The following is a 22,059-nucleotide window of genomic DNA, read 5'->3' as shown; positions in this document are numbered from 1 at the left end:
AACAGCAATAAAACCAGGAGTGATGGTGGTAGCAGAAGCAGTGACAGTGGATGCATACAAATATTTTCATAAAGTCAACACGGGAAAAGAAAAACATGGATGTAAAAAGTCCTCACCTCAAACATGATGTGGTCAGAGATGTAGTTCTGTCCGCTCTGCACAGCCTGAAGGGTGAAGGAGCTCCACAGGTCAAAGAAAGACTGTAGGTGCATCAGCACTGGATGAGGCAGGTGACCAATATCAACAGTACCTGTAAATAAATAACAAATAACACATTTACAAATATTGAATTCCAACAGAACTTATAGTAACCTTTGCCTCAATATTTTTTCCGTGATCCCTTCACATGAAATTATTTGTCTGAATACTTTCTGAGGAAGTGTAAATTGATGTTGCATATTCTTTTTTTTGTGAACAACCGTTTTATTGACATACCTTTACACATCGAGGTCAAACATTACCAACAACATACCCTTCCCTCCCTGCTCCCGGCAGCCTAACCTTCCTACCCCCTTCCTTCCCCCCTCCCCTCTCGGTCTAATGTCTTACATTCCCGATGTTGCATATTCTTGAATGTAGACATTGTTTGTAACTTGATGTATATTTACTGAAATGAAGAGTTTTTATAACTGACAATTAGTCAATCCAGATGAAGGATTGTGTAAAACAGTGTTTTGGATTTTTTTTGATACATTTCTTCCACATAATTGATGAGCATGTTTTTATAATTGATGTTTTCAGAGTGACATCTGGGATTGATCACCATTTCCCTGATAGATGTACGTCCTACGTAGTTTATATTTGTTTTATTTTTTAAGAACACAAAGTGCCCCATGTATACACACCTTTGCTGAAGGCTGTGGCAATCCTCAGAGCACAGTTCTGAGCAGACAGGTTGATGGCACAAGAGCAAATGACAGACCTTTCCTCTCTGTCCATCATCAGAACAATCCTAACACAGAGACACACAAATGAAAAACTTGTTCAGCAAGGATTGAAAATGTAACAAAATTACTCCTGTACCAATATCAAAACTGTATTTTAACAGTTTTGAATGCTTTCAGCAATGTTTTGTCTGAACTTTTACCCACACTAAAACAATTAAAAACCCATCTGTGATACTGTCCCCTGAATTGTTGCTACTTCATCAGTTTTGTTTACCTGTTGGCAACTGTGTTCAGTGCCTCCAGGAATTCCATGTATCTTTCCTCGTCCTCAAAGTTACATTTATTGGCTAAAATATCCAGATATTGTTTGTTCCAGCGCATGTCCACCAGAATCCTGTATTCATCTGCAACAGAACACACATTAATATTTAAGATGCTGGAGTTTTTTTTGGTTTTGTTATTTACGAATTTAGTAAATAACTTGCCTTTCCAGTTAAAAAATAAACAACAACAATTAAATAAAAAAAAAAAATTACAACTACTTCGATCTTAGAAGTTCACAATCAAACAACCAAAATGATAAGTATGAGTAATACAGCCAATCATACGGTTTAATTTCTTCTTAAATTAACTTTTCAAACCTAGAAAAAAAACAAGTCAGTTTACCTGTGCTGTGAGGCTGCAGCAGCTCGGCCAGTGACTTGCCCTTCGTGGCAAGTTTGCTGCCAAACACAGCCTTCAGAGCCCGGTTTCCTGCCTCCACCTGAACCAGAGCTGAATCTGCAAGAGTCAACAGTAGCGTAGCTTGGAATTAAATACCTGGACTGAAAAAAAAAAACAATATTTGCACGTGTTTTTTTGCAGGTGCAATATGACGCATAGACAGATCTGTCCACCTAAACTGAGGAAAAACCTACAAATGAAAGTAGGATGAAATACTTGGGAAAGGGAGAAGTGGAAAGAAGACTCCTGCATTTGTTGTAATCTTCGGTCTCACTATGAGATGTCACTGTTCTTACACACTGGACCTTTAGAGTTGTGATCTGAATTCTTATACAAAAAATAACACATCATACGAGTCATAAGTGTGAGTGTAACAAACCAGGAGTGTATTTGTAGCTCTTTGCCAGGTGGGAGAGCCAGCTGCTGCGGAGGAACCAGTCTCCGTGAGATGCTCTCTCTGTGACGAATCTCACTGCTGTGGGGATCAGCTTCAGAGTGTCTCCTTCCTCCAGGTCCACAACACCCTCGGAGAACACCAGACCTTCATTGCCACTGCTCTGCAATGCCCTCTGCAGGTCACTAAGACTCAGTGGACGATTCCTGTGCAAACAGTGGATAGTTCCTTTACTTTTAGAAATCAAATAACTTCTTCACTGTTTATTCGGCAAGGCAATGTGTTGTATCAAGACATACTATGTTAATCTTAGAAGCAAATCTCTGGGGTTTTGGCTTATGATAAAACATTAAACTGGATCTTTTTGTTATTACTGCTCTTTTTATTTTATTTTTTCTGGTAAAAAGTAATGGTTAATATACTGAATAATTACTCCTTAGATTTTGCATAAAATAATATGGCAACTTTTTTGTCTGTACTGGCCTAATTACATCAGCAGTCATTTTTTGCACATATTTAACAAATTTGTGTAACTGCTGTTAGTTAGTCCTCACCGTTTGCCCTGCAGGCTGAGGGTGTTCAGGCAAAAAGACAGGACTTGTCCGTCTCGGAGAATGGCAGAGAAGCAGGAGTCTTCTGTGGAGAGGAGCGCAGAGGGGAAACCGTCGGGCCAAACCCCAGCACACAGCAGCCCGCTGCCCCAGTCCTCTGTGTCAAGGATGGCCAGGTGCTGCTCAATCACCTGCTGGGCTTGCTGAAGGGAAAAATATACAGCAATGTTATAAAATGTTGTAAAATGTTTCTTGATCGTTCGTGAATATCTTGCTAGTAGCAGTATTAGTAGTATGACTGAATAAACTGAGTGAATAAACAGAGAACAAGTGGTCCCGAAACAGATTCTTGGGAGACACCGCAGGTGATGGACGCAGATGTATTGAAAAGAAGGCCTTGATACCTTTTGGCTGGCTGTGGTGCGCTGGCAAAGGGAATATGCCTCTCCACAGGCGTGCTGCAGGGCACTGGGTAAATCCACACCTCTGTGCAGCTGACAGGACAACAGGGTGCCAGCGTGGAGGAGTGAGGCCACTGATGAGGCCGGGGAATCTGAAACATACATGTTTTACTTCATTAGCCCCTGCAGACTGACTGACGTACTGTCATTTGGCTGTCATTTTTCAGTAATTACCCCAGATGGCAGATTTGATGCCTTTATGTATTTCAATCAGCAGATCACACACACAGTCTCCAGGCACTCCCGCAGTGTGAAGCAGGGTCTTCAGGTCCAACTTGTCCCAGCAGACACCCTCGTGTTCCCCTGGGATGTAAACCTCTACCCCTCTGTTCCTCATGGCTCTGGAGAGCTCCCCGTGCACTGGGTCCATGGTCAGGAACAACCTGCGCATCAGACACATCAGCTGAGTATCGGCTCATATTTAATAACTTCAACAGGAAGTGTAGCTTCAGTTGTCCATGATTACCTGAAGTTAGGATGTGGGGTGATTTGGGGCGTCTTCCCATCGATGACGCCACGTTCATTGATGGTGAGGGATCCACCAGGCTCCAGCAGAGCATTGAGGCGATCCAGGACAGAGGCACTACACATTTAAAAGAAAATTAACCCATCATTAGACCAATAATACACTTTCTGGGGCTCTCTTATTAGTTTTAAGTTTATCTTCCAATCAAATTAAATATGTAAAAATACATGCATGTGTGTGTTTGATTGTTTGACAGCTGCGATATAAATACAAATCATGTGGCAGCTTCTGTAATCAGCCAATTAGCAGTAAGCATATTCAGTCAAATTTATGATAAGGGCTGCACATTGATTTCTAAAGCTTTTTCTTGTCCTGCATGGGGTCAATAAGCAGTATTTGTGGAGTAGAAATGTGATCAAAATAAAAGAGAATATTTTTACAAAATGAAAAGAAAGTGGGTTTTTTTTTTTTATCATGGTGATACAATTTATAATATTTATTTTTACACCTAACCCTATCCTTGTAAGTCTAGGCCAGCAAAAATTATATTATTTATGCACAGACATGAGCCATTTCCAGTCATAAATTCAAGATAATGTCCAGAAATGTTGGTCCTTCTCAGGGGCCATCCACACGGAATCTGAGAGGTGTTCCGTATATAATAGAACACTAGAAATATTATTTCTTGAAACAATGCCATCTTTACAAAGAATTTAATGTTATAATAATAATAATAATGATAATAATAATATGTGAAACTGAGTAATATGACGAATTAAGTAGTAGATTATCTGGTTGATGCATTCACAACAGAAGAAGAATCTCCCGAGCATCACTTCCATCTCAGATGGAAGAGCTGGATTTCAGACTGGTAAGCTGGCAAGAAAATGTCTGGATAGGCTTCTGCCAGCATTCTCTACTTTCCAAAGGACGTCTGTGCATATCTGAAATTCTAACACTTCATGTTCCTCACCTGCAGAAGTTAACGTTGTCCATGAGCAGCCAATCACCAGCCTGCAGGGCCTGGACCAGCATGCCGTCCAACCACTCAAAGCCTCCATTTGTCCAGCCATCCTCTAGCTGAGCAAGTCGCTCCTTCAGCAGGGTGAAGTCCATCTGCAGCTTGGACATGTCTGGAGGACAAACACAAGGACTTTTTTTTCTCCATTCTTATATGCACTTTCCCCTTTTATCAGACAATATCTTGTCATCTATTACCAGTGAAGACTTTGAGCTTGGTGTTGAGCTTCTGCAGGAGCAAGATGATAACTTCCAGCTTGTTCAGAGCCTCAGAGTCGACCGTTCCCCCAGTTTTCTGCATCTCTTTATCCTTCAGCCAGTGGCAGAACAGGCCCCACGTCTGCAGCAGGAACTCTGTGTCCTGGATGCCAACGTCCAGTGACATGAGGCCACGTCTTATTACCATGGCAACTATGTAGTCTACGCTTTCCAGCACTTGCTGCCATGGCCGCATGATATCCACCTAGAAAATGGAACAAGGTGTTGGTTTAATTGGTTTTCCATTTTTAAACAATAGAGACATTGCAAAAATAGAAACTTGACTTCCTGGTTACCTGTTCAAAGCCTCCCAGCAGCTCAGTGGTGTCCATGGCACTGTTCATGGCCATAACTCTGAGGCGGTGTCCTGTCAACAGAGTCAGTAATCTCACCAGGCTGGTCTTTCCGCTGGCAGTGGGGCCGACTAGTATTGTCATCCATCCCATTTCCACACACTTCATCAGGGACTCCAGCGGTCGCAGGGCCTGGTGTGTGATGGACAGTGGGGGGTCTAGGGCCACAGGGGCTCCGCCACTGCGCTGCAGGACTGAAAAGCCCACCTGTAAAGACAATCCATAGGAAATGATTTTCTTTGCAGAATTTGAATCATTTGAATGTGAAAAGAAGGGGTAGGGCTGTTTGGATGGACCTGCAGGTTGAGTGGAGTGATGTGGAACTGTCTGGAGCCGCTGTAAGGCTCAAAGTCCTCCCCAAATACCTTCCGGAACACAGACAGTACCTGCATGGGAGAGGAAAATACCATATTTTAAATCTCACACACACACAAAACATGCAAGAAAAATTTATCCCAGAGATTTTCTAAGCACATGCTGCCATGTTAGGGAATAGGGCTATAATATAATAATACTGGTTAACTTATTAACAGTGCTGATAGTGTTAGGGTATTCATAACTCCACTGAGTGCTGTATTCTGAAAAACTATTAAATTGATAAAAAACACATTTTTAAATGAACTGATACAGTTTATCTGCAGACTCTCAAATAAAAAAAAAGATGTTGGTAAAGTAGTTGGTAAAAACCTGAGCCTTATCAGCTTCTGTTCGCATCCTGTCAGCATACACCAGAGCTACGTGCTGGCCAGGACTGAAAAACCCTGGCGACTGGTCGGCCTGCATCAGCTGACACCAGCGGAACATATCGCGCAGGTTGAACTCCCAGGGGCTTCCTTTCTGACCCCACTGCCGCTCCACGGTGACCTCCTGGACGAGCTATGGGAAGCAGAAAAAGGCGATTCACACAAATGAAACAGTTAATTCTGTAAATAGAAGCAGGTTATGTCTTTATTTCAGCGTATTAGGTCTAATAAAATATGTGACACTAACATGGGGAAGAAACCTACCCTGTTACTGAAGTCAACCATTTTGGCAATGATTTCCTTATTAATGTCAGGGAATATGGAGCCTGCTATAAACTCCATGTCTTTGCCGGTGAGTTGATCGACAAAGACCTGGAAACACAAGCAAGGATGTGTCAGAGTTAATGAACAGAGATAACGGAGAGAAATGCAAATCATTGTCTCTATCTCATCTCACACTCCTGAAAAGGTACACAGTAAGACAATGGATGGATGCACTAATGCTGCTTACTTGTGTGAATCTGTTGAGGAAGGATTTGGGCAGTCCCTTACGCCCACCACCTTGAGTGAAGGGGTTCTGGCAGCCAAAGATCTTGGTCTTCTCATGCTGGACCTGGAAGCTCATGCCCAGCTCGGGAATATAAACCTCTGCTCTGTGATCGAAGCAGGCATTCAGACCCTCCAGCACCGACTGAGAGGCCAAATTCAGCTTTCAGATACAGGAACAGGGCAAATTAGTTTACAATCACATATTTAATCAACATAATCAATAATTATTGTATGATTAAACTGGTTAAACATTTTGAACACTTTATAGCTTTTAAGTGTCTACCTCATCCAGGACAACCCAGTGTCCTGCTTTTAAAGCAGCCAAAAGTGGACCATCGCGCCACGCAAACTCTCCTCCTTTCCCTCCCTCCACAGGAAGATCAGTCCCAAACAAGTCAGTAACATCCTGCAGGATGGGACACGTTATCATCACCAGAGACAGTTATTCTGTAAAGTTCATTTTTCTTAAAGTTTCTGTGCGTTAAATAAAAAAAATATAGGGCTTACCGTCTGCTCTGACAGGTTGATACGGACTAGATGGTTCCCAGATGCCTTTGCCAGTGCTGCCACCAGGCTGGTCTTCCCCACACCAGGAGCTCCCTCCAGCAGCACAGGCCTCTGCAGCTTCAGTGCCCGCAGCAGCCTCTGGGCGTTCATTGCTGTGGTGCCCGCTGCAATGGCGTAATCCGACAGGTTGCGGCTCTCGGTCTGAGGCCCTGGGTGGAGCAAAGGGCCATTTGATTCAAACATGGGAGGGTAAACTAAACTGTATTTACAGAATAACAAAGAAACATGTAATGAACCAGTATTTTCAAGAGAGTTGTAGTGATCTTTCTATTTTACTCTTGATAACAAAGTGAAAACCACTTTCTTGACCAAACTAGACCTATAAGCAGGTATGCCAGGTTTTAAACATGTTCAGCTACTTGGAATTCAATGAGCGCCATCTTTGCAGTGACCTTACAGGCTGTACTGATAAAACATGGGGGTTCACTAAAGTTGTTATTACATATAGGGCTGCAACTATGGATAATTTTCACAATGGTTTAAGCTGTTGGTTATTTACTCAATTAAGAAATTAGATCCCTAAAATGTCAGAAAATGTTGATCAATTTAAAATGTTCATTCACTGTTTTGATGATAATTTTGTATGGAGAAAAAAAAAGAAAACAGTTAATGTAGCTATCTATGAAATGTGTCGTGCTAAATCATTCAGATGAGTAAAGTGCATTTAGAAGTACAAGGACATTTCAAACAGATGATGTCAATTATAGTCTGGTTAGTTACACTTCTATGAATAGAACAGCATCTTATAAATGGGAAACACTTTATTTTGATAGTCCACTGTTGACTCCCCATTAGTAATCAACAGGTATTCAGTAAGATGCCAACAGATAATCAGTCGGCACTAAAGTCGGCACTTTTTTCACAAAAAAGTGAAATACAATTAACTAACTGCAAGTAGACCAGACATTGTGCTCTACAGATTCTAACCCTAAACCTTTACAAAAGTGCCTGTTGACTATGAATGATATTTTGCAGAGTCAACAATGGACTATCAAAATAAAAGGATACCTATGTATTCATAAATGTTTAAGTCCACACCTAAAGCAATGTAGAAGGGGTCAATGCCAAAGAAGTCTTCCCCCCACTGGGGTTTCCGTGGCAGGCTGCTGTCATAGACTCTCAGGGCGTCCATCATCTCTTGGTCAAGCTTGGTCATCTTACTCAGCCGCTGTTGAAGAAAGCTCAGGCACAGCCGGCGAGCCAGGAGGGCGTTGTCTGCACTGGACACGGTGGTTCCTGCAAGAAAAAAGGAGACTAAGGTCCTGTCCCAAGACCTCCCCTAACCCTACATTTTGCGCTTTCAGGTCTAGGGAGGAGCAAAGGGAAATGCGATTTTTCCCTTATAATCAACCCTCAAAATGTAGTGAGCTCTGATGCAGGCTTAAAAATAAGTGGAAGATGAAATTACCCATGATGCTTTGCGAATTCAGCAAGCCGGCTGATATTTTTCAACAAAGATGGTGGCCACATCTGCCGAGGAACATTTTCGTTGTAATATATTTTCGCAAATAAGCACGTGACAATGTCGAATTGTGTTGGAATATGTTGGTTTGATATACATCCAAAGGACCGTTGAGCTTTGAACACTAATGTCAGAAAATAAGTGACAATTTATGAAAGCAGCTAGTTAACTAGCTAGCGAGCGGCTACCCGTCGAGCGCCCTGAGAGAGCACACCCGCCATGCAGAGCTGAATGACGGGCAATCGCTCTCAAAGCAACCGGCAAACAGCTGCCAGCCAGCACTGCTACATCTGGGTAGTTTTGTCAGTGTTTAGATGTGTGTACCGGTGTTCACTTGAACATGAATACCCTGGACTTGTCAGATTTCAATCACATTCGTGATATAGCGTTTACGAGGACGGCGTTGATGTAGAAAAACAAACAGCTGATCCGCCGGCATTTTTCCTGAATGAAAATATTAGCACGCTCCACCGGTAGAATTGTAAATATGTGACGTAGGTTAGCACATTTGCTACGCTAATTTGCATGTAGTGATGACCCAATACAACTTCCCTCAACGAAGGGAATTTACAGTTGAGGGGACTCAAAACCAAGGGGAAATATTAAGGGGGAGGTATTAAATTATAACTTATCGATGCAGATAAGTTAATAATCGGAATTTTTTTTTAATTAAATTACTTCGCCTGCTGCAACATTCTGTTCGCTTCGCTCGCTGCAGAGCCAGGGTTTCCCCCAGTGTATCGCCAGGCTTTACTTGCCCCCCCGCCAGGCTTTGCGTTGCTTGTTTATTTATTTAAAATAGATTTTTTTTATAGACCTCGGCTTTTTCTATACCGGGTATAGGGTACAAGTCACACTATAAAATGCGTCATTATTACGGTTGCATCGTTCTTGTCAATAAAGATGTTATATTTAGGGATGCACCGATAATTCGGTGGTCAAAACACAGCTACAACACGGTGGAACAGCTGTTAAATGCTGGAAAGTCTCTGCGCTGCGTGCGGCACAGATTATGAACTCCCCGCGACATTCACTTCACACCAGAGAACATTCTCTCTCTTTGAGCAGTTAACTAAAGACATCAACTCTGATGCATCTGTTATTCCCGTAATTGCAGCGTTAAAGCGTCTTCTTTCACAAAGATTAAGACCACGGAGTGAAAACGATGAAAAGCGCACTCTGATCTGCAGAGTCTGTCACCCCGTTTCACTCAGATCACCTGCACTTCATCGCGACTGTACTCCATCCTCGTCATAAAGATCATTATTTATGTGGGGATAAAACACGTAGAGAAATGATCCAGTCTGCTTTAGATATGAAATGAGCGCTTGGAGACACAGAGGAGCGACAAACGGTGCAGGAGAGAGTGAAGAGAACAGCGCAGGGGCAGTGCGCAGAAATAAAAAGGCCGTTTGTCTGCACCAGATGAGGCAGATGAGGGGGCACTACCACTTTTATATTTATGTTGCTTTATCTTACTTTTAAATAAGTATTAAAGTCAAAAATTGTTGCATCGAGATGTATTGATAATCGGTTTAGAATCGAATCGTTGACCTCTGAATCGTAATCGAATCGAATCGAGAGGTGCCAAGAGATTCCCACCCCTGGGAGGTATTGGGACGGAGCCTAAGACATGATGTCCTTTGAGAGTTAGACTCTCTGTGAGAAAAAAGTCAAGCTTACCAGAGCCAATGCCATCTACGTAGACCAGACACGCAGCATGAATGAAGGCGGTGACCGTGTCCAGTCTGAGGTCCCACTCTGCTTCTTCTTCATCTTCCATGGCTCCCATGGTCATGAAGCCATCCTCGTCCCGCTCACACACCGTGTTGAGGAAGTGAACCCACGACAGGATGTCTCGGACACTCAGGATGCAGCGCCGGCCGAAGTCCTGCTGGGTCAGCCACTCGATGAAGTCCAGCATCAACTCTGCGATATCACAGCCTGGGATTCACAGAGACATCAGTTGCCTGTGTTACAGTCTATATATGTGTAACATCTACATCTATGCACATTGTGCTTTTCTAGTCTCAAAAATGCTTTATATTGATATATGATATTCACCAGTTCACACAAACTCATTTTACACAGTACTACTGTATGAATGTCTAACATTCACGCATCCTTTAGGTTTTAGGTTATAAAAAAAAAAATCACAAAGCAAAAATAACAAGCCTAAAAAAAGTGCTTCTCTATGGTATGAAATAAAGCTCAACAAATAAATCTCAGTTGAACTTGCTTATCTTTATTGTCTTACTGCTGTAACACTGGAAATTTCCCCACTGCAGGACTAATAAAGGACTATCTTATCTTAGGGACAAGACAAGTTGGTTTTTTCACATATACAGACTTTAATGACTGTAACTCGGGCTGTACGTCCAAACTACTTTACCATCGAGTGAGAGGCCAGAGCGCAAGTTATGTTGTACAATGTGAACCAGGTCACTTCGACTGTTGCTCTGAGGACACCAGATCTCTGTGAAACGGTTTCTGAGGGCAGGAGAGAGCTGTGCAAAAACAGAAATACACAAGTCAGACAAGACCTATGACTAATATTACACAATTTCTCTGACTGCACATATTAATTAAATCCATGATATATAGATGCAACAACAAAGAAAACAAAGTATGACCCCTAACGGGATCAAACTCATGATCAGTGTTATTAGCACCGAACCATGGTCTAAACAGGTGAACACACTTAAAAATGTGTCAAATGCTTCAGATTCCAGCATAACTATTTGTTACCTTATACCAGTGATTCCCAAACTGTGGAAGCCAAATTCAGACATTGCAGTAGATTTATGTAAAAAAAAAAATACATGGTGATGGAGGTGTGCTGGTGTTGCTCATTGAAGATGCTGGTCATTTTTAAATAGATCTTTTTGGTGAGAAAGAATTGCCTTTGAGAGATATTATGTGGTGAGTGCTGTGTATACAGACGGACAAAATATTTCAAGTGCACATGAGTAGGGGGTACATGGCTGGAGGTCAAATATCTGAAGTACGGGTACGGGACTGTGAAAAGTTTGGAAACCACTGCCTTATACCATTGCTACCACTTTTATCCTGAATTCCTTTACCAAGGCTTTTTGTTCTCACCTCCTTCTTGCCAAAGTCTCCTCCAGGGTTCATGGTAGCGACCAGGCGGAAACCTGCATCTGCCCGGATCAGCTCCACGTCGTCATTGTCCCCACTGCCCTTCTCTGCCAACACCAAGGACTTCTCTGTCTCGAGAACACTGCAAACACACAACATAGTGTCAAAGGGCTTTTCTGCATTGTATATGGTGCAACCTGACATTTTCATGTTTTAGGGTGTGGGATTAAAGCATACAGACTGAGGGTGAAATTGTATGTGGTCAATCTAGTTTAGATGAAAAAAGCAGAGAATCTTTAAAAAAATAAAATAAAAATAAGGTCATTGTCAAGTACCACACCCAGGTTTGGTGTGAAATTTTTTGAGAGGGCACTGAGATTTGGTGGGTTCAATTCTATCTGATTTGTATTTACATCTCTGTTTATCTTAAAGGTGCATTATGTAATAAATCTAAATCAAATGGCCAAAAAATCCTCCTACTATGTCACAAAGACTCAGGAATGGTGTTTATATGATGTTTATATAACAAACTGAACTCACCAACAACAATCGTACAGCCAAAATATTTGCATTAAAAAATATATTTTGCAGACCTCAAATCATGTTTATGTTTTGAAATCATGTTTTGGCATGTGGCGCCACCTACCGCCATCTATCAATCATTGCAGTCAGTAGAGTCTCAGCTGCCACGGGTTGCCAGTTACGTCAGAAAACCAAACCTAAAAGACCTTGGTATTTTGAATTTGAATGTAGTAACTGTTTTTGGCCACATTCTTACATATGGCACCTTTAAATTAACATACATTCAAGGGTCATCTGGATATAATTGCATAGTTAATAGATATAACCCAAATATTAATATAAGTAAGTGGATGTTCATTAGGGCTGGGCGATATGGCCTAAAAATATTTTTATTTATTTATAAAAGATTTGATTTTCGATTTAAATAGTCAAAATAAAGACAAAATAATTATTCATATGATGCATAAATGCATGACGTTTTACACACACACACATACAGTGCTTCAGTATCAGTTAATTAAACTGAATACGTCCTCCATGACCGTAGTGCAGACTCAGTCACAGCGACAGCGTGATGCCAGTCGTGGACCAGACTACTGTGTTAAATAATGAAATTTTAGACATTTCCCTGGTAATTGTCGGAGATTAGCCCACGTTTTTGGGACCTTTAAATATTTTTCGGCACTGTTCGGCTTGATCCTTGTATCGGAAGTCTCTGGAGCAAAGACAGCCTGAAATACAGTCACATACGGCGGTAGCTTGCCGTTCGCAATCAGCGGTTCAGTCCATAGTTGGGTTACTGCCTTTTGTTGAAATGGGCTTTAAACAAAGTTTGCAGCGTGCAGTCACTTGTTCCACGTCTGCCGCCGCAAACTTCCAAATCCCTGATACTAGTCCTTTCTTGGTAACAAAATTCTCACACTCATTTGCGGTAGCAATGTTGTCGCTATGTGTGCATTTGTGTGCATGTCTGGAGGGGAAACAAGTGGGGGGGGGGGGTCCGCACGGAAGCTCCCGAGGGCAAAAGTTGTGCCGTTGTAAAAGGAGAAAAATAATCAATGTTTTTATTTTTAACATCGTCGGGAACTGTTGGCCTTCTGTTGGCTCGTTGTGGCGTGTGTGTGTGTGTGTGTGTGTGTGTGTGTGTGTGTGTGTGTGTGTGTGTGTGTGTGTGTGTGTTGTGTGTTGTGTGTTGTGTTTGTGAGCGCACCTGTTGAGTCTTTCAAGTACAGAGTCATCTGCCAAGGAGATCTCATCCATGAGGAACACTCCTCCCTCCTTCATGGCCAGCACCAAGGGACCATCAAGCCACTGAAACAGCCTGCTGTCTTCACCATCCGCCTACACACACAGTCATTTAGTGATTCTCCCACAAATCCACAAAGACAAAGATTATATGCATTTCGACAATTACAATTTTTTTTTCTGCCATTGGCCAAATGTTAGCTTTAATTAGAGATGGTTTGCATCAACATTGAAGGACAATTTAAGGAGATATAGTTAAACAAAAAAAATCAGACTCTTTACTGCTGTGGCTAGATTAGTACCTGATGTGAGTGTCTGACTGGTCGCAAGCCTCCCAAGAAGTCAGACGTCTCCATGTGTAGGTGACAGTTGACTGAAAAAAACTTCTGTCCAGTCAAAGCAGCAAACAGCTGGCAGATCGTCGTCTTTCCACATCTGATAAGGGAAAATAATCTTCAATCAGTTTTTTGGGCTTTTATTTTATTGGTCATCAATTCCTGCGGTGCAGTTTGTAAAACTAGTAATAATTAGACAGTAATATTCTGTATATGTTCTCCGGGAGAAAACTTCTTACCCAGTATCTCCTACAAGCAGGACAGACTCATTGAATCGCAATGCCCGTCCCACCAGCACAGCCAGTCTCCTCATGCCATGTGTCCACACCACATGCCGGAACTCCTCTGGAACTCCAGCAATGCTGTCGATGAAGGGACCTGCCAATCAGAGCATCAAGACAACACCAGACCGAGTTAAAAGACAATCAACGTACTCATTGATAATGATTTCCTTTGAGTTTGCAGTGTCCAATCCAAACATTTTTCAAATGTTGATTTACAATTGAAAAATGCAAACTTCACTGACCAAGGGAGCTTTTTTCTGCTTATTGTAATGTTAAAACAATCATTCTTTGCAGTGGAAGATTGGCAACGAAATCTTGTGAGGCAACATGAGACAATAACGTGTGTTCCGATAAAATGAAAAGATGCCTAAATGTGATTTAAATACCAACATTTAGAAATGGAGACTTAAAAATGGATTTAATAACTATAACAAACTATGCAACCCAACATTAGAAAATGTGCTCCCAAAGATTAACATATATCTGATTGATTTATTTAAAAAAGCCTACGATTCAGATAATATTGATAGGATTGTTTCATTTAGGAACGTCGTCATTTCAAGGTTTTCGAAACTAAGCAATTAATCTAGAAAACAATTGACAGATTATTTGATTAAGAAAATGATCATCATTAGTTATAGCCCGAATCTGATTTTATATAATGCAATGTGGAGTTCTACTCACTGAATTGGCTGGTCACCTGTTTCTGAGAGAACAGGTTTTCAGGAGTAACCGTCCGTTTGAAGTGCTTCTCCAGGATGGCCAAAATGGTGGCCTCTTCCTCCGGCTTCCTGACACGACCTGCCAGCAACATGTAACCTGTAGAAGAGGATGGCAGCTTTATTTTGGGCTCATGAGAAACGCGCGAAGTGTTTTGCTATCAAGGCTTTGGCGAGCAGTAAAGAAAGCCCTGGAAGCTGTGATGAGTTAATATGAAGAAATGTATTCGCTTCACTTGTCCATTTAATTTGGTTCAATAACCATTTGTTTGATTATGAAAGAGATTTTCACTGAACTAATGGTGCAAATTGTATAAAATTTAGATCCCTCTCCTTCCAAATAAAACTTGATATATATGAGAAAATCTGTATTTTGAATCCTGTCCTTAAAGAGAACAGAAGCAATATCAAGACAATAATGTTCACAGCCCAAGATCAGTCCTCAAGATGACACAAATAATCATGTGTCTTTAACATATTTCACTAGAATCTGGAATTATCTGCTCTCGGTTGCAAAATAATCAATGTTTTGAGTTTCATCACACTCTGGCTTCTTAATGGCTTACTTCAAACTTGAAAATAGCTCAGTCATATATCATAATAATAAAAACTAACCGAGGGTTTTGAATTACCCACACAGGGATTGGCTGGTATAGGAATAAAAACATTGAAACAAGCCTCACCATCATCAGCCAAATGCTGTAGCCAGTCCTGAGATTCCTGTGACTGTTCCTCCAGCCTGTACCGGTCTGCCCAGCGAAACAGGTCTCTGAGGGTGATGAAGCCATGTTTCCCCGCAAACACGGAGGATCCTCTGCGTAAAGACTGGATGAGGGGGATGGATTTGTTAACACATAATCAGGTTAGCGGCAAAACGGAGGTTAAATTACTTCAACACCGACATCCACAAGGAAGATCGGTAACCTACCTGAAGGTCTTGCATGGCCTTGACCAGCTTGGTGCAGTAAGATGGCGGCAGGTGACACCTCTGGTTGAGGATGGTCTCCAGCTCTTCACTGGGCAGCTCATCAAAGTGCAGCTCCACGAATCGGTTCCTGAAAGCCCTGGAGAGAACCTGCAGGTCCACAGGAAAACATGTTTAATTTAATTTTTTGATTTTGTTTGACAGATAAAAGTACAATGGTTATTATTTTAAACAGCAGAGCATATAATAATTCATAATAAATATACATAATTAAAACCAAAGAAGACCTGTCCTGTAAAAAATGCTGGCAGTTAGAAAATAGCCTAACACTAACATAACACTTATACTTACACTTATCTTTTTTTGTGCATTTTTAATACATCATTACTCTTATTAGTTGTGCTTTATATTCATGGCCTCATACAAATTCAACTTTTATGAAGCTTGTGTCCTATTTTAGTTCCATTAAAGACATGATACACTATTTTATTATAGCCAACTGTTGTAGTGATAGTAACATAAAATGTGTTGCATTTTATCAACTTATTCTCATTCTGGCTTTTTTCCTAGGCTATAAGGTCTAGGGATGCATGATATAAACCGCTATATAATGATGCAGCAGCCAAACACCTCTAGTAATCTATAGAACAACATCTATTTTCTAGTCACTTTTCTAGGCTTGATGACCATTCAAAGATACTTTACACTACATTATTGCCATTCACCCATTCACACCCATTCACTCACAATTTCATAAAGTGCATCTATCGCAAAATCACATTTAAGAAGCTGAAAAATCAGTCAAATAACTGTTGCAGCCCAACAAATAATTATCCACAATTGTCAGTTAACCACAGATGCTGTCTACCCAAAACATGGCGAAACAGCTCGTCATAAAAAAATTTCCCTAAGGGAAAGGCATTATCTAATGGTATGGATACAATACCTTTCTGCCACCATAGAGACCGGGGGGATTCTGAGTAGCAAACAGCTTGAATCTAGGATGAGCCTTGATGACTTCCTGTGTCTCTGCCACAAACAGCTCCCTGTTGTCATCCAGCAGTCTGTTGAGAGCCTCCAGAACGTCAGTAGGTGCAAGGTTCAGCTCGTCCAGGATGATCCAGTAGCCTTTCCTCATGGCATCGATCAGAACGCCTGGAGCAGACGCACAAGAGAATGACATATTAGTCTGGGGTGGAGCCATAGTTAAGTAGTGGACAAAAGGATATGCTATACATTGGGAGTCACTATACATTACTGTATTTTTATGTTGTAAATGTACATTTGTTTGACAGTTTCTGAATGAGAGGAAAATGCAACTCAGTGTTGAAACCTAATTATGAATACATCTGTGCTCAATGTCATTATGCTATAATTACTTACTAAATCTATATTTTAAAGGGTTATTAATATTTTTTTCTTCTTATATAAAAGTACAGGATGAGCCCTGCAGACCGGTAGATTTAATGTCATTCCTGAGAAATAAAGTTTATGTCTAATGTGGAAAACTGATGAGGTTGACAAAGATATCCATTATTTATGAGGATATAAGGAATCTTCTTTTTAGTAAAATGTTCTCTATTTGTGGTGATCCTTTGGTTGGATATTTGCCAAGTTATAAAGATAATTTGTTTTGATTTGCCACCTAAATTATTGTTATTTTTCTTACTCTTTATAAAAGTATTTTGAACAAAAATAGACTGCAGGGTCACCGGTTCGAATTCCGGAATGGGTCAAGGTCTGGGGTCCCCCAATAAAAGCACCTGATACCTCATTGCTCCCCCTGCACAAGTGCTTCCAACTGCTATATTGGTGTGTTCACTACTGGTGTATAGAAAGGATAGATAAATACCTTTGCTATAAAATATGAACAGTGAGCAAAAATCCCTGTGACAGCACTAAAATGCTGCTATCTTAACAAATCCTTGTACCCTCTTTGAACACCAGCTTGCCGCTGTTGTCTGATGAGTAGCAGCCGATGTACTCCTGGATGTCGGTGTGCTCGTGGTTATTGATTCTAACACACTGGTTCCCTGTGGCTGTAGCCAGCCAGCAAATTAGGCTGGTCTTCCCCACAGATGTCTCTCCCTGGATCAGCACTGGGTGAGTCCTGTGACACAGAGAGAGGGAGAGTGAGAGGAGGACAGTAGACTGATTAGTCATGAGCTCAGTTTAGAATGATGTTGTAACCTGAGTGAGCCAAATTAACCTAAATGTTTATTGAGCGTTGAGCAGAGACTACTGAGTCATACATCTGTCTGTGTTTGTTATAGTGCAATAATGGCACCAGAGCATGGTGGAGTAAACGGATGTCAAAAGATGTAAACAATCAGTATTAAATGTACATGATACCATAATTCATGTGATCAAGATACACAATCACTTTGCTTATCAAATGTGCAATATGAATTTATGAAACCTGCCATTATCCATCATCTTTGTGCTTTAAAACGGTTTAACCTCTCAGGAGTTATATGTTGATTTATATTAGGGATGCTATAATACCACAAGGTGAATTTCAGTACAAATCCCAGTGTCTTTCCTCCAGTTGTTATTAATAACCAGACAGTGGAGTGGACCCCACCAACGCCTGAAATTTGTCCGCAAGCTTTGCCATTTCAATGTCGATTGTACTTTGATGATGTTTTATTCATGCTTTATTGGATCTATCCTGACCTTCACTTTCACCAGTTGGTATGGCCTTATACATTAAATAATGTAAAGAACAAAAATAGACTTCAGGGTATTGTGAAGGTGTGTTGCAAAGTGTCAGGCACCACTTAAAAACAACATTACACAACTTTATAGTTTGAGGGTTCTCAGCAGGGTTCACAATTCTGGCTGACCCATCTCACACTCTTGCTGACCCGTCCTCCTTCACAACATCCATGAACCTTCTCCTTGGTCTTTCTCTATTCTTCCTGGCCAGAAGCTGCAACTTCAACATCCTTTTTCCAATATAATCACTATCCCTCCTCTGCATGTGATAAAAAACATCTCAACCTTGACTCCTTGGCATACTTTATCTTTAAACTGCTCAACCAGATCGGTCCCTCGAATATGGTAAATTCTAATCCTGTCCATCCTGGTCTCACCCAACACAAATCTCAGCATCTTCAGCTCTGACACCTCCAGCTTCCCCTCCTGTCTTTTAGAGAGTGCCACTGTCTCCAAGCCATACATCATAGCAGGACTCACTACTGTATTGAAGACCTTCCTTTTCACTTTTTCTGCTATCCTTCTGTCAAACATCATCCCTAACACTTGTCTCCACCTAGTGCTGGGTGGTATACCAGTTCACACCGAATACTGGTTTATATTTTTGTTATGATATTAGTTTTTTAATATACCGCCACACCGGTGTATTCGATTACAACGTTCGGAACGCTGTTCTGAGCGACACTGTTTCAGACGGAGCCCTTTTAAATGTTGCGCATCTAAACATGCATGGTGAGACTGTGAGGTTTGAGGTTTAAATCACTCTGGTGTTACGTGATAGTGAAGATGGATAGGATAGACATGGAAAGTTCCGAAAGGTGGTACAGTGAGTACCACCTGTCTCAGAAGGCCCAACTCGCTGCATACGCCACAAAATAAAATTGACCAGGGTCATTGAATGCATCTCATTAGCTGCTCCTCTTAGCTCAACATGATGCGAACACTGCATTACTTTCAAGATCACCTTGAATCCAATTTATTTATAAAGCACATTTAAAAACAACAGTGTTCACCTAGTGCAGTAGAGTAATAAAGCAAACGTTAAAAAAAAAAGCTTAAAACACAAACAGAGCATAACAGGCCAGAGGCAAATTTGGGAGCTGCAGCAGTGAAGGCCCCTGAGATTCAGCCTTGTTTTAGGGACAACCAAGAGCAACCGATCAGCTGAGCTTAGCGACTGTGAAGGAGTGTAAAGCTGAAGAACTTCTTCTTCGAGTTCTTTCATATGCTGCAGTTTGGAATATGGGCATTTCAAGCTAAAATACTATTCAAATATTCAACAGAATGACCATCCCTACAAATTCTTCCATTGTGTTTTGCCTCTTTCATGTCTCAACAAGTGTACAACGCTAACACTGTGTCAGTACAGAGTTCTGCTTTGCAGTGGAACAGGACACAGACAGTGACAGCAACATCGGTCCTCATCACTAATGCTCTTAGGAGATCAACATGTCAGCTGTCCTTAACAGAAGTCAAACACACAGGCATAAACTAATCATTTGCTGCACAGCTGGTCACTTGCCTGCAGGGGACTTTAATCCACCCATTTTTATTTTTTTTAATCCTGATGCACCACTGATGCATTCTTCCACAAAGGGCCAGAGTGAGCCCCATCTGTCAAAATGAGTAGTTTGGACATTGATAAATGCACACATTGATTTGGGAGACAAGGGGTCAAGGTGTGACAGCTTTCCTACCCTGTAGATACAACTCTGGCAAGGTCTCGGAGGTTGAGCTTGACTGAATGGGTGAGGATGTAGCTGGGGTTCACGGCTGGTTCCATATCGCCCTGGGACACCCAGTAGCCCTCCACTTCCACACAGCGCTGGCCTGCAGGTGCTGGGATCGGCTGTAAGGAACATGACAAACTCATAAATATTCTGCAGAATACAGAAATACATAATGGTACTAAGGGTAGCTCAGTGGTAGAGCAATGGTACAATGGAGTGGTCTTTCAACTCGTAGGTTGTGGGTTCAATTCCTGGCTAGTCTACATGCCGATGTGAAAGATGAGTGATAGAAAATGCACTGCACATAGATGCAATGTATGAAACTGTGAGTGAATACCAAAACTGTAATGTAAAGCAGCTTTGAGTGGTCATCAAGACTAGAAAAGATTAAAGAGGAAAAACCAAGGCTACAAAAAAAACTATTGCTTTTTAATGGACTAGTACATTAAATACCAACTATCTGAATTAGTCCACAATAAGGGTTTCCTAATTCCAGAGGATGACAGTAATGCAACACTATGGCTGCAAGCTGCTGTTAAATACAGAAGAACAGGAAAATGAATGGTTTTCTCTCTACACTCACAATTTGAAAATGTTACATTTTAAAGGTTTGATATTTTTGAAAAACAAATCGACTCTGTGAATGTCTTACTTGTTTGAGACACTTCGTGTTTCCCATCAGGATGTGCTGACACACCAGCTTCTGGACCAGTGGGTGAGAGCTTCTGTCCAGCTGAGTCAAGAAGCTCAGGCAGAAACCCTGAAACCATCAAACGTAGACCGTCGATGCACAAAACGTGTGTGATGGAAAATCAAAGTTGAATTCAGCAGCTTTCATCTCAAAACATCAAAACCAGTTTTGATGAACTTTAAGGAAACTTTAAGGAGATAATTGCTCTGTAGTCCCTACCTCGTACAGTGAGCGCTGTACACTCTTGCATGGGTTTACTGCCACATACTTCAGAGCCCTGCACAGAGTGCGCAGGCTGTAGTGTGGTCTGTGTCCTGTCCCATCCACAAGGTGTAAATTGGCCTCCTTTCGTACTGCCAAGTAAAAACTGAACACAGAGGCAGAGGTTTCAACATAACTCTCCAAAAGAGTTATGTTGATCTTAACTGCTGTAATGTAACGGTAAAAGCAAACCTTATGATGCCACTGATAACATTTCTGTGTGGGTTCAGGTGTTTGAGGTAGTCTGAGACCAGAATGCGCAGGTCACCCTCATTCTCCAGCTCATCCACATACAGCTCAGTGAACCTGTGACACACCGACGAAGAAAAGAAATATGAGTTGAAGTTAAAGTTAGTTTTTTATTTTGTATTATGTCCTTCTTAAATATCTTAAACAAATAAAACTGCTCTGGATAGCTCTTAATAGCTATGAAATTAAATCAATGTTCAATCAATCACCTGTTCCTGAGGCCCAGAGGCAGGTTCCTCTTCCCCACGTCAGTAGCTGGGTTCATGCAGGCAAAGAGTCTGAAGTCTGGGTGGCGAACCAGGGGTTCTTTGGTTTAAAAAAAAAAAATATATATTATTTAAAGTCTCAGGAAACGACACAAACTAAAACAAAGACGTAAATACAGCACACCATAATCCATATTGCTGCTATAGTGAACATTGTGTATTTGATCTGTATTTTATTGCATCTTATTGCTTTTTATATTTCTTTCTTGTGTATTTTGTTAATAGTTTAGATTTTATCTGGAAATTATTTTAAATTTACATTTATTTTATTTTATTTTATTTTATTAGTGCTTCACAGTTGCACAGAGGGGCTTGTTTTGCAATGTCATTTCACTAGGGTGTACTTAACTTTAATAAAAATCTTGAATCTTGAATCTCTTGAATCTTGAGATGACATAAATCAAAAAGCTTGTTTATTTTTGGGAAGCCACAGTGCCACTGTATTCAGGATTTTAACAGGCACAGTATAACATTTTCACTACACAATTATGATATTGATAAATAATTAAATTTTAGTGATTTATTTGTAATATGGAGCAAAGAAACCAGAAAATATTAAAATTTAAAATGGGGTTATCGTA

General features: G+C 41.0%; 1 protein-coding gene across 1 annotated transcript in view; it reads right to left on the bottom strand.

Moving 5' to 3' along the window:
- mdn1 (midasin AAA ATPase 1) overlaps positions 1-22,059 on the bottom strand; it is a gene marked incomplete at its 3' end in the record, with an annotated part of 64,937 nt that overhangs the window by 29,370 nt on the left and 13,508 nt on the right. The window contains exons 19-53 of the mRNA XM_083898966.1: positions 21,422-21,518; positions 21,156-21,269; positions 20,922-21,069; positions 20,664-20,771; positions 19,979-20,130; positions 17,495-17,673; positions 16,510-16,718; positions 15,567-15,713; positions 15,322-15,463; positions 14,604-14,738; positions 13,875-14,013; positions 13,603-13,735; positions 13,266-13,396; positions 11,537-11,675; positions 10,827-10,941; positions 10,118-10,378; positions 8,011-8,208; positions 6,913-7,121; positions 6,689-6,811; positions 6,368-6,565; positions 6,121-6,228; positions 5,801-5,989; positions 5,410-5,499; positions 5,057-5,320; positions 4,701-4,965; positions 4,456-4,615; positions 3,483-3,599; positions 3,191-3,399; positions 2,960-3,108; positions 2,559-2,758; positions 1,990-2,210; positions 1,554-1,667; positions 1,162-1,291; positions 846-952; positions 117-250 (exon numbers count right to left, since the gene is read on the bottom strand). Coding sequence (XP_083755092.1) covers positions 117-250; positions 846-952; positions 1,162-1,291; positions 1,554-1,667; positions 1,990-2,210; positions 2,559-2,758; positions 2,960-3,108; positions 3,191-3,399; positions 3,483-3,599; positions 4,456-4,615; positions 4,701-4,965; positions 5,057-5,320; positions 5,410-5,499; positions 5,801-5,989; positions 6,121-6,228; positions 6,368-6,565; positions 6,689-6,811; positions 6,913-7,121; positions 8,011-8,208; positions 10,118-10,378; positions 10,827-10,941; positions 11,537-11,675; positions 13,266-13,396; positions 13,603-13,735; positions 13,875-14,013; positions 14,604-14,738; positions 15,322-15,463; positions 15,567-15,713; positions 16,510-16,718; positions 17,495-17,673; positions 19,979-20,130; positions 20,664-20,771; positions 20,922-21,069; positions 21,156-21,269; positions 21,422-21,518 — 5,534 coding nt within the window. The remainder of the gene's footprint in view (positions 1-116; positions 251-845; positions 953-1,161; positions 1,292-1,553; positions 1,668-1,989; positions 2,211-2,558; positions 2,759-2,959; positions 3,109-3,190; positions 3,400-3,482; positions 3,600-4,455; positions 4,616-4,700; positions 4,966-5,056; positions 5,321-5,409; positions 5,500-5,800; positions 5,990-6,120; positions 6,229-6,367; positions 6,566-6,688; positions 6,812-6,912; positions 7,122-8,010; positions 8,209-10,117; positions 10,379-10,826; positions 10,942-11,536; positions 11,676-13,265; positions 13,397-13,602; positions 13,736-13,874; positions 14,014-14,603; positions 14,739-15,321; positions 15,464-15,566; positions 15,714-16,509; positions 16,719-17,494; positions 17,674-19,978; positions 20,131-20,663; positions 20,772-20,921; positions 21,070-21,155; positions 21,270-21,421; positions 21,519-22,059) is intronic.

This window comes from Microchirus variegatus (genome assembly GCF_963457635.1).
Source record: "Microchirus variegatus genome assembly, chromosome: 12".
NCBI lineage: Eukaryota > Metazoa > Chordata > Actinopteri > Pleuronectiformes > Soleidae > Microchirus > Microchirus variegatus.
This window is presented reverse-complemented; position numbering and strand designations above follow the sequence as displayed.